This window comes from Plectropomus leopardus, chromosome 1 (genome assembly GCF_008729295.1).
Source record: "Plectropomus leopardus isolate mb chromosome 1, YSFRI_Pleo_2.0, whole genome shotgun sequence".
NCBI classification, from domain to species: Eukaryota; Metazoa; Chordata; class Actinopteri; order Perciformes; family Serranidae; genus Plectropomus; species Plectropomus leopardus.
In genome coordinates, this window is record NC_056463.1 from 2,598,330 (window position 1) to 2,610,829 (window position 12,500).

The 12,500-nt window shown below is 37.8% G+C and overlaps 1 protein-coding gene across 1 annotated transcript in view; it reads left to right on the plus strand.

Annotated features, from left to right (window-relative positions):
* Positions 1–526: 526 nt before the first annotated feature.
* tpcn2 (two pore segment channel 2) overlaps positions 527–12,500 on the plus strand; it is a 21,883-nt gene continuing 9,909 nt past the window's right edge. The window contains exons 1-7 of the mRNA XM_042486767.1: positions 527–699; positions 2,303–2,419; positions 2,591–2,697; positions 6,137–6,209; positions 8,912–9,011; positions 9,102–9,167; positions 11,381–11,445. Coding sequence (XP_042342701.1) covers positions 658–699; positions 2,303–2,419; positions 2,591–2,697; positions 6,137–6,209; positions 8,912–9,011; positions 9,102–9,167; positions 11,381–11,445 — 570 coding nt within the window. The 5' untranslated portion in view covers positions 527–657. The remainder of the gene's footprint in view (positions 700–2,302; positions 2,420–2,590; positions 2,698–6,136; positions 6,210–8,911; positions 9,012–9,101; positions 9,168–11,380; positions 11,446–12,500) is intronic.

The window sequence follows — 12,500 nt, forward strand, 5'->3', positions numbered from 1 at the left end:
TGCATCTCTACACGGATAAAACCCCCTTGATAATATCACTAAAAGTAAAATAAAAATAAGGATAAAAACTGAATGCATAGGATGCATAACAAAAGATGGAAAATACAACCTGTTGAGATAATATTAATAAAAATAATGCTAAAAATAGTGTATAAAATGAAGGAAAATATGAAATTCTAAAGTGGAAAGCAAAATGCAAAGCAGTAAAGTCAGCTCTAGTAAAAGGCTAAAATGAAAAGAAAAATTTTAAGTTATCTTAGTGGAGCAGATTTACTTTACACCACAGGTAAGTTCACACCTGCTCAGGTCACGACGTCCATAAATCAGACTGTACTGACTTTATGTTTGCAGTCAGTAAGTTTTAGGGCCACGTTTCTACACAAACACAAACTGTAAACTTGCTTATTTTTCTATTTTAGACAAACTGAATTCCATTTAGCTGCTGCTGAACAGAACAGAGCCAGAGTTACTGTTATTAGTGACACCTGTGCCGCTCTTTCTGTGCTCTTTCGCTGCTGCAGGGGTTTGGGCCTAACCATCGCCGTGGTGCTGTTGCTGGCGTTCGTGGAGCGCCCGTCCTCCCTGTCCCTCTCCTCGGACCCCCGGTTTCGCTCTCCGGCCTGGGAGCCTCCCTGCGGCCTCACCGAGAGCATCGAGATGGTCTGCCTCCTCATCTTCTGCCTCGATCTGGCTGTTAAGGTAAAACAGCAGCTCGCTCCACGTGGACCCTGCTGAAAAAAAACAGCTTGACCAGTTTAAGACCAGCTTGTTTGAGCAGCTTCAGGTGTTTTTGCATAATTTTCGATGGTCACTCTAGCTGGTTTAAACAGTGAAAATCCTGTGAAACTGAAACCAAATCAGTGTCCTTGAGTTTGGAGCAATAACAGCGTCATGAGGGTGAAGTGTGAAAAGCAAAGGGCATAAATCAGTTACGTTTACTGTCACTGGATATTCATGAAGATAAATGTGCACAGCTTAAAGGCTGGTCACACCAGTATGTCAGACCATCAAAGACCAGCAAGAACCGGGTCAGGACCATCAAAGTAATAATAATGCATTTTATTTATAGAGCGCTTTTCACAATACTGAAAGACGCACAAGAAACAAAAACAAAGTCAATTAAAGTCAGTAAAAGAAACAGAATAAATAAAAGCAAAATTAGTTAAAGCAAGACAGACAATGCCAGTTGATTTGCCACTTGAGATGCTTCCAGATACTCTTGTTTCATTTTTATCTTTTTAAATACATTTTAAAATGGAGAAAAAACACAATTAATACACAACAATATCCCCACCTCCACCCAAATCACATTATAATAGGCCTTCGAGAATCTGCTGAAAAAGAAAATAAAGATATTATTAGAGGAAAAAGAAGAAATAAATTAATTAAAGAAAAGAAACATATAAAATTTAATGGAAACAAAAATAACAATAAAAATCTTTGATAAGTGAAATCACATTAGATATACAGGGTCTATGTACACACGATCTTTTACTTGGTCAGTAATAGTCCTGATTTTTCCTACAATCATGTTGTTGAATATCTACTGAATTTTTGGTGCTGTGGGACAGAAAAAAAAAATAAATTTAGACCTCCAACTGTCGCTCAAACAGCGCTCCGGTTCTTTATTCTGTTTATTGCCAATGAAATAGGCTGTTATTATCCCAATATTGTATCACTACATGGCTGCCAAGTATCTCTATTTTTATTATATACATAAAGTATAAATTAAACTTTTGGTATACGGCTAGAATTTAAAAAAAAAAACAACTTTCAGCTTTTTCAGTCCACTAGATACATTTTTGTTGCAACTAAATGAGTGGAAACTTTATCAAGTTAGATAAAACAGATGTTGACAAAGTTTACATTTTTAAAAAAAAATTAAAAATGTATACCTCCAACCACCACACAGGGTGATTTTGACCCCCACAGAAACAGCACTCTGGTTCCTTATTCTGTTTATTGTCAATAACGTAGGCTATTATTATCCCAACTTTATTATCCCAATAACTTGTAGTAGTGTGACTATTTTAAAATGCATCTTTTTTATATGTCATGATTTGAAGCGATTATAAAATACTAAACCTTCAAAAACGGAATTTTATTATTTTATCAAGTCTTATGTATGATTTTAAAAATAAATAAAAATTAACCGCTTCCCTGCTTCAAGAAACGACATATTTGTTCTTATTAATGCTGTTGTGATAGGGGGTCAAAATGATCCAATTTGGCATTTCTAGGGGGTATTGAATGTTGGTGGTTCTAGTGTTAAACTGCTTTACTCTCCTTGTTTTGTCCTCAGAGCTACTTGATCGGCTGGGACGAATTCAGGAAGAGCAAATGGCTGATCGGTTACACGTTCGTCATCAGCGTCTCCATCATCGACTGGGTGTTGTCTGTCAGCATGGTGTGTGACGAGGTGAGGCTGCCCTCGGCGATGCTTCTCTGAGCGTGTCGTAGTGCACCATCAAGACCCCAAGGTCGCGGCTTCACACGTGACGTTCTCCACGTTGAGAAGGGCAGAGTTAATTTGGTGTCACGTGGCATCCTGCATTCAAAAAAGTCACCTTGTCTCTCCTCTGCTCATCAGAAACTCAGAGTGCGGCGACTCCTGCGGCCGTTCTTCCTCCTGCAGAACTCGTCCCTGATGAAAAAGACGCTGAAGTGCATCAAGAGGACTTTGCCAGAGATCGCCAGGTATCTGACGCCTTTAGACGAGGCAGCTTTATTTATAAAGAGCATTTCATACACAGCGGTAGGCTCGAGGTGCTGTATAGAGAAGCTAAATAACACAATTAGAAAGTAAAAAAAACAACACAGTTCTAAGTAAAAACACAATTTGAAGTATTAATAACACACAATACAAAAGGTAATTTTCAATTAAAACTCATTTCAAACTTAAATCAACACAAGGCAAAACAAACAGCACAATTTGAAATTAAAAGAGAAAAATTCAAAGTTGAAACAACACAAATGGGAGTTAAAACAACAAAACTGGAAGTTAAAAAACATTTCAAATTTCAAATTTAAAGCAACACAAGTCAAAGTTAAAAAAATTGAAGTTAAAAACAACCCAATTCACACTTAAAATAACAATTCAAGTAAAAACAACACAGCTTGAAGTTAAACAACACGATTTGAATAATTTTTTTTTTTTTAAAAAAGTATGGGCTAAACGTGCTCAAAAATAAAAAGGTTTTCAATTGAAAAACTCAAATGTTTGGGGCCTTCCTCAGACTTGACTCTGGCAGGTCTGTTCAACATCTCTTTATTCAAGAAGCTCTTAAATGTCTCATTTACAGTCAAGCTATTGATTTATGAACACTTTCTTTTCTTATTTAAAACAATGTGACTGTTGCAAGATAAAGGTGTTTGTTTAAAGTGAGTGAAAACATTACAGGTGGAGGTTAAGTCAGAAAGTCAACAAACTCGCTCAATAATAATGTTGCGTCACGTCAGTTTCTCATCACATATCACTGGTTGAAAAAGTCATTTTACTCTTAGGAAAGCATTTTAAGCGCTTTTCGTTCTTCATTTTTTGATAGTTTTGTCTGTGATGCATATGGTATCTACAATAAGTCTAAAATACACTGTGGAAACTAAATTGTTACATTCAGACTGTTAAGTGCAAAAAATGCTCCATTGAAACCGATTCAAACCGACATTTTTGATCCCACAGTCATCAAAGCATAAAAACATGACTTGTATTATTTCTGGGTGTCATTCTGGGCTTTTGACTTAGAATTTGTAATTTTGTAATATTTTCTATCTGATGACATCATTTTACCATATTGACATATGGAGACAATACATGCTATTTTCATGAGCTGCACTGTCACAGTCAATGTTGCTGCTGCTCACAGACACATCCCAGACTGTGATCATCAGAGAAAATCTACTTAGTGTGTACTATATTGAAAATAATTTGTGCTTTTTTTAAAATCTGAAAAGATAGTGGCATCATGACAAAAACCTGGCATTTAAAGTGTTGAAATTTTGAAAATGAATGACTATTTGATATTTATGATTAGGACTGATGCTGATTAAGAAAATTAACTCAATGAAAGTAGAAAATAATAGTAATGTATAATATTTTTAAAGCTTTATTTTTGTGGGCAGAGCGATACGAGTGTTGTAACATTAACATTGAAATGGTACAGTGACACCTGCACTTATCTTTATCAAAATTTCCCCGCTCAACAAATCAAAAAGCCACAGCGGACTCTCACTTCTGTCATTGAGTCGCTGCTTCTCTATAATGTGGCCGCAGACTGACGGTGATTTACTCTGACTGCTCTTCCTCAGCCTCAGGTTATTCGATGCTCTGCCTCTTGCTGCAACATTCTCAAATATTGTCACTTAATTTTCTGTAAATAGAAAAATAAACTCCAGATGCACCAAAAATTCCTCCAAGCTGCTCAACTAATCCCAAATGTGCTGAATGATGGATAAATAAATAAATCACAGGCGTGTGGCCCATTGTTTAATAGCACAGGTAACGCCCTCCCATACACTATATAACAGCAGGTTTTGTGCCAAGTGCAAATAATCTGGCACATCCCCAAAAATTGGTGAGATGCCAACAAAAAAGGCTGTTACAAAGAACTACAGCAGCAGTGAAATCACCATAATGTTAATTAAACTTAAAAAAGAAAAAGAAAAGTTGTGATTTTCCAGAGTGTCAGTACTGGTGTTACAGGAAAATCAAAAACCCAGCAAAAGTAAAATATTTGCTGTTCTGTAAATTCTGTGTCGGCAGAGGGCCAAAGCATCTCAGAGTTAGAGCTATTCAGAGTCATCCAAGAATTTTTATTTTTAGGATCACTGAGCAAATATTATTTCTTTAGCCAACGAAGAATTCAATCATTGGTTACTCTAAAACAGGTATTTAACCTGCTTTGCCTGGGGGCCAATTTTGCAAAATGACAAGAGGCCAGTTAGTTAGCCTCTGTGGCTGGGTCTGGACGCCTTACCCTCACACCTGACACTTTATTTAAAATATTTTTTTATAAACAAGCTCTAATTTGATGCTTTTTTAAAAAAATCCAGCACTTTATTTTCAAAGGATGAAAAAAGGTGAAATTAATTCATCTTCCCTGTGAATTAGAAAGTGGTCTTTGGGCCACCTGGCATGATGTCGTGGGCTAAACAAGGCCCCCAAAAGTTGAGTCACTGCTCTGAAACATGTATGCATTTTTAATGTTGCTCAAATGATCCCAAAATGTAAATTTCCTTGTGTTGGAGAAACACAAGGAAAAAAGATTTTTTCTGATCTTGGTAAAAGTGCTCTCGCCCATCGTGAAAATTTCTCTTACTTGAGAAAGGAGTAAAAATAAGAAACTTTGGTGAATGCCAGAAGTCACAAAGCACTAACAAAATTAGAACAAATCCCAGATATGAAGAAAAATACGAGGAAATGAGTTGTAGTTTCTATTGTTTCCTGCGTGAGGCTCATTGTTCGCTGACTGACAGCTGGAGCACGTTCAGGACTCATGAAACTCCTCCAGCTGAATCATCAGAGCAAAAGATGAGAAACTGTTAAAATATACTGAGTAAAATATATACGTGTCTGTAAAAATGTAAAGGTAGAAGAAAACTACGACTCCCAGGGTGCATTTCAATGAGAATCATCCAATCACAGAGCTTTAAAATGTGCACCTCTGACTGCATGCAGGAGCTTAATTTTAGACTTTGTAGAAACCTGATTAGGCAAGGCAGCTTTATTTGTAGAGCAGATTTCACACAGCAGGGCTATCCAAAGTGCTTTACAGAGTAACAAAATATAAAAACATAATTAAAGATTTACAAGAAAATAGAAAAGAGATAACATATACAAGGTGAAATAAATTACTCAATTTCGCAGTTTAGATCACTTCACTTTTATATTATCTGTCAATTCGGACAGCTTCTTTTGCAACAGTTGCAGGAGCTCATGGGTATTGTAGTATTAAGAGCAATGCATAAACCTGTAACATTTTTAAGTTATTCCAGAGACTCGTGTGGTGTATCTTAAGAAAATTAGAGAAGATTTTAGATTATTCACTGACACTGTGTGTGTGTGTGTGTGTGTGTGTGTGTGTGTGTGTGTGTGTGTGTGTGTGTGTGTGTGTGTGTGTGTGTTCTCCTGTTTGTGCAGCGTCATCCTGCTGCTGGCGCTCCACCTCTGCCTCTTCACTATGATCGGCATGCTGCTGTTTGCTAAAAATGAGGTGAGTTCAGGCTCATGTGGCCACACCCCGCTGAACACACACTGCTGTGCTGCTGCTGACATGTGAGCGCACTCACGTGTGTGTGTGTGTGTGTGTGTGTGTGTGTGTGTGTGTGTGTCTGGACATGTCCCGGACTGTGATTGCGACTCAACAGCTTAAAATAAATGCCAGTGTCTGCATAGAAAACACAGCTGCAAAAGTAGAAACACAAAAATATGATTAATAATAATGTCTCAAACCGACCCAGGAGAGGTCGGATGGACAGGATATCTAATATGTGTAAATAAAAGCAAAGCTTTAAAGCAAAACTCTGGTATTTGTACCCTACTCTCCAATGTTTTTTATGCTTTAAGTGACTAATGAAGACAACAATTATTGAAATTGGTCCAGTATTGAGAGAGACATCTGCAGCAGGCAGCTGCAAAACCGCCTGCTATGTAATCCTTTACCGGCAAATGTGCACAGTCAGTTTTAGAGGTCGACAAGTTATTGACCTGGACGGTTATTGGGGCCAATATTTGGCATTTTGCCGATTATCTGTATCAGCATTTCATTTCAGTGATCGCAGATAAAATCAATTAATTAATTAATTATTAAGAAAGAGTCAGCATGGGATGAACTTTTTCTTTTTATTATTAGGGAGCTTGTTAATACTTTTTAAATTTAATTTAAAAAAAAAAATCCGAACAGCAGGGGAAATTGAACTGTCTGTATTAATGTATGTTCTGTACCATAAAATGCTGTCCAGGATGAATTAAAAATTAACATATATCAGGGAGTTTTTTTTAGTTTCTTTTTTAAATTTTCAAAAAAAAAGTTGCTGGGAAGTTGTATTTGATGCTGAAATTTTAAATTTTCATTAAACATTTGCTAAGGGCATTTTAATAAAGTTTTGTGTTGGACTTTCCAAATTCTAAATATTGTACTGAATGTGCTGATTTGTTGGCTTAGATGTAGTTTGAGCTGGACAGTGTTTTACAAAGTCTCACTCAAGGAAAAGTCTGAAATCTTCCAGACTTTTCCATATTGTCTAAATCAGCTAAATTTTTAGCCATGACACTGAAAATCTTTACTAAAATATGCTTCATGTACTCAAACACAACAAACTCTTCCCGGCACTCCTCTCTCCAAGTTTCACTAACGCTGTTTACCATGTTTGTCGCGAGATTTCAGAACGAGACTTCTCCTTGAGAGAGACAGTAACAAACAGACTGGATCAGTGAAAAGAAGCCAAAAAACATTTTATTTATCTGCATAATCTTTCACATAATGTTGTCAGACATTTTTTTAACACGATATTTATACATTTTTCTTCATGACCGTACAAACAACAGTGTTGCCAACAAATGGAAATAGACAGGTGGTCACAGTATTAAAGACAAAACGCCCTACCTCCAAATAAATTTGAAACAAAAAAGTAAAGAAAAGGGATTTTTGATAGCTCGAACAAACACCGTAAGCTGCCAGAAAGGACAGTTTCTCAACAAATTTAGTCAGAGGTATCCAAGTGCGATTATACCTCCCAAATAGGGGTCCAAAGTCCAAAAGCATTACAGGACCAGAACATATGGCTCATTGTCACAGGAGCTGGTTTGCATCTAGGACAGCTGTCATCGGAGATGGAGAACATTTTTGAAAGTTTAGCTTTAGTGAAATAGAGACGGTGAAAGACCTTGAGCTGCAGCAGGAAGTGGCAGATGTGAGTGGACGAGGAATAAATGCGACTAATGCTGAGGTCCCAGATGTTGTCGGGGATAGTCATCACAAGGTCTTGTTCCTATGCATCTTATGTCCTGGTCAGTGATGGAGGAATGTTTCAGATATTTATAATAGAAATCTCAACCTGTCAGAGGCAAAAGGAAACACTTTCAGTGGGTGTAAATTAATCATTATGTTGCAGCCCGTTTTGTCGCTGTGGTTGCAGCTGTCTCTCTCGGGACTGGACCTGTTTCAAAAATTGTTGTCTCTTTAAGGTCAGTCACACACAAATGCATGCAAAATTTAATGCAAATTGGTTTCAGGTCGAAAAATACCAAAGTTTCCCCTCAAGGCCTCAGGCCTGGGAGGGAGAGGTGTGTATGTGAAGCTACTTGAATATACTTGAGGCCACAATAATTTCCAAGAACTTGTTAGAAAGGAAACCTCTCTAAAAACCCCACCAACGTTTGTAATGACGCAGATTACAAGAAATCCTTCCCTGGAAAACAACCTTACTCAGTCTGTAGGTCTAGACAGGGATGGCACATTGAATAAAAAGAAGCATACTATTGTTTGTTTAATACTTTAGCTTTTAGACATTTGGAATGACAAAACAGTGTTGGTGGATATCGTGGATTAAGGATAATATTTGTTTAACCTTGTTAAAATCATTAGTGGTTTGAATCCTAATATCAAGTTAGAAATCCTGGAGTTGCAAAAGGCCTTATTATTTTACTATTGTCATTAAAGCAGGGGTTTTTATTTTCTGTTTTTTAAAGAATCTGGTGCATATGATTTTCATTTTTATTGTAAATGCATATCGGTTCCAAATATCGTTATCGCTCTCATGAATATAATACAATCAGTATCAGTATCAGCCCTGAAAAAACAATATCGGTTGACCCTAATTTTTATTACTATATTGAAAATGTACAATATGAGGTGTGAGTCCACTGTGCCTCTGCTCGTCTCTGCTCATTACTCCCTGATGTGTTTCTGTTCAGGACCCAAAGAAGAACGGAGAGTGGAGGTTACATTTCAGAAACCTGACGAATTCGCTCACCTCTCTGCTGGTGCTGCTCACCACAGCCAACAACCCGGATGGTACATAATCAGTCACACGATAGTTTGTCGACCACTGTTTATTGTTTCTGTGATGGACCTTTTGTCAAATTGTGACCTTTTCTGTCGTAGTGATGATCCCGGCGTACTCCCAGAACAGAGGATACGCCATTTTCTTCGTGACCTTCAGTGTGATCGGTAAGAAAGAGATTATTATTGTCTGTGTCAGAGCAGCAGCTTTAAAGGTCGACTCCATCTGCTGGTAGTAATCATAATAGAAAGGGATAGCTCTGATTTTTTGAAATGCGGTTGTATGAGGCACTTAGTATAATGTAGATTTATTAGTTATTTTAAAACAAAGTTTAAAAAAAGAATTTCAATTAGTCCTTAATCCTGCTACATCTTTGGAGTATGGATGAGTTTTTTTTAAATCATCAGCTACTATAAAAATTCCAGTTCATTTGTTCGGGCATGCTGCTGCTGATGACATTAACAATTCCTGCAGTGTATTTTTTGAATTTGCATCAGAGTCTTGTGTCCTGTCAGCTCTGAACAAGGTCCGCCCATCTAGTGCAACAGCTTGATCCGGGATTTTAGGGGTTAACCACGTCCTGTGAAGATGTGCACAGAGCAGTCTCTGATTGTTCCCGTTGCTGATTGAGCGTCAATCACATCTCATCCACTTTATTCTCCTGCGACCAGACATTAGACAGAAGGAGGCTTGTTAGAGGAACAGCTCTCGGCCCAAGTCGGGTCAGCCTCGCCCTGATGCCGGCTCTCCTCCCTCTCTTTGCCCGGCGCTTTGTTTGTTTCTCCCCTCTGGTCTGACTGGTCTCTCTGCGTATGTTGTTGGTGGAAATCCTGTCGTGATCTGCAGTATTCAGTCCAAACCCCACACAACCCCACACAAATATGTTGATAAGTGCTTCTCTATCATAGAAAAGTAGTGCTTCAGCAGAGGGGACCATTGAGTTGAAAAAACAAAAAACAAAAAATGCAGCAAAAAAGTAGCAAGAGTTACTGGCTGCTGCATCTACGTGCACCGCCGTCACCATAGCAACAGTGTACTACATACAGTAGATGTCAGCTGACAAGACCCAAGTTTGGAGAAGTGGGCTGGAGTACCACTAGAGAAGCTAAGTGATGTGCTGCTGTGGAGGGAGCAGAAACAAAACATTCAAACAACCTAAAAAAATCAATGTTAGTTTCAGTGTCTGCTATATTTAGAATATTTTTACTGCTTTACATTGCCATCAGATAGCGTTTTCCAACTTGGAAATTAAGCTGTTATATGACTCTTTTCAAGGTCAGACTCCATTGACATAAACAGTAATTTTACCTCACAGAACACAGACTCCAGGCCTTGAGCCGCCCATTGTGATGTTTGTTTCTAGTGAAATAGAGTGGTGAAGTAATGAGTCCCAAAACGTGGAAGTGGAAAAATATTTCCACTTCCAGTTCCCTCATCTTAAAGTCTGTGGGTTTTTTTGAATGGGTTTGTGGTAAAATGCCTTAATTAAGGTCTGTGGTTAACAGACAAAATAAAGATAAAATGAAATAAAGATAAAATACATCCGTATAAACCCAATGTTTGTACTATTAAGGTTTAATGCGTTTTAAAAAAGGCTGTTGCCAACAAGTGGCGAAATCGGACTACAGTGTTTGTCAGGGACATCAAACGCCGTCACACCGGACACAGAAACTCATTAAACCCACTCGCCCGCCTTTACAGCAACAGTTGCAATCGAACTTGTAGATTTATTTTTATAATATTTTTCGATAAAATATTATTTTTGAACGATTCATTCAACTATTTATCTTATCGATATTGCACAACATGACACAGTGAATTAACCCCTTTTTAACCTCCTAGGGCTCTCTGTTTTAAAGCATAAAAACCCCCTCATTCATCTGCTGGTTCAACTCTAAAACAACAAATAACAAAAAGCACTATCAGAGCACAGTGAACACCTGCTTTTATAATCATAGGACGGTCACTCTGCTTTTTAAGCTGCGCTGCCCTGCAGCTAGGACTAACAGGAGGACGGTAACCTTTATATATGAGGCTGAACTCCAGATGCCCCCCCCCCCCCCCCCCCGTCCCACCTGAGAGAAATTAAGTTTTTTAAATTCAATCTGGAAGAGGGACAATACACAGGCTCAGACTTTATATGTAGAAACGCAATTGTCACGTGGGAAAACACTAATAAGAAGGGCTTTGGAAAGTAGAATTTTATATGCTAAAACACCCAAATTTGACTGTTCAGATGTAAAATGCAGAACAAACACTTCATGAAAAATTATGTAAAAAAATACCCAAAAGTAATGGAGCCGTCCTTTAAGTGATCATAGGTTACTGTTTAAGCCAAATCAATGTGCGTTGAGTGGGAAAGTGTTTTGTTTCCCTGCAGGAACCTACTGTCTGATGAACCTACTGACAGCCATCATCTATAACCAGTTCAGGGGATATTTACTGGTGAGTCTCACACACACACACACACACACACACACACACACAGACACAGACACACACACAGACACTCATACCGAATGACATCATGCTGCTGAGAGTTATCCTGCACTTACACCTCCACACACTCCTGCAGGAAACCACCCAACGCAAGCAGAGTTTTGATTTTTTGCGTCAGTCATGTGAGCCTCTAATGTGAGAGGGAATTTCATTTTTACTAAACAAATCATGAGTGCTGCTATTAAATTATTCCCGGCTGGAAAAGCAGGTGTGGCAACACGAAAAAAACTGAGCCTTGGCAGTTTTAAGTGCTCTGTCATTTCATACACTACAGCATACGCCCAACGTTGAGTCATAATTCTGTTTTTAACCCTTTGAAAACTAAGCAAATGGGGAAAAAACATGAGGGGAGGACAATGGGCTCATAACATGACATATCCCCCAACATTGGCAAGAAAATTACCCGTAAATAAGCAACAAAAAATAGAAAAGCAAAAATAATAAACAATCAATAATATTACCAGAAAAAGTGCTGAAAACTGAAAAAAAGGTAAATTGTCCATTTATAAACAAAGTTAACATTACGTTAATTATCATATTTCTTATTATTATTTTGCTAAAATGCATCATCATGAAAAACGTGGGTTCAGCTGGTTCACATAAAATCGAACAACCGGTTTAAGTTAGACTGGAAATAAAACTCTACTGGCTTCTTTTTCTCCACACAATGTAAAAAAAGTCCTTCAGCAGACTCCTGAAACTGTGAAATCAAATCTGCACCATAATGAACTGGTCAGGGTTTCATTCTTATTTTACATCACCCAGCAAGAGCTTATAAATAGACCAGTTCAAACCCCCGGGTCTGCAGTTTGACTGCCATCTGCTGGAATATAAGCAGTCTAACCGGATTTTAAGATTTTGAAAACGTACGTATTCAAATAGTACGAATTTAAAGTCATCAGTAACAGTACAGTATCAATAATAAGGCATCAATCATGTGTTACCACTCTAGTTGATGTAAATCTGTCAGTGTTTTAACCCTTTGAAACCGAAGCAAATTG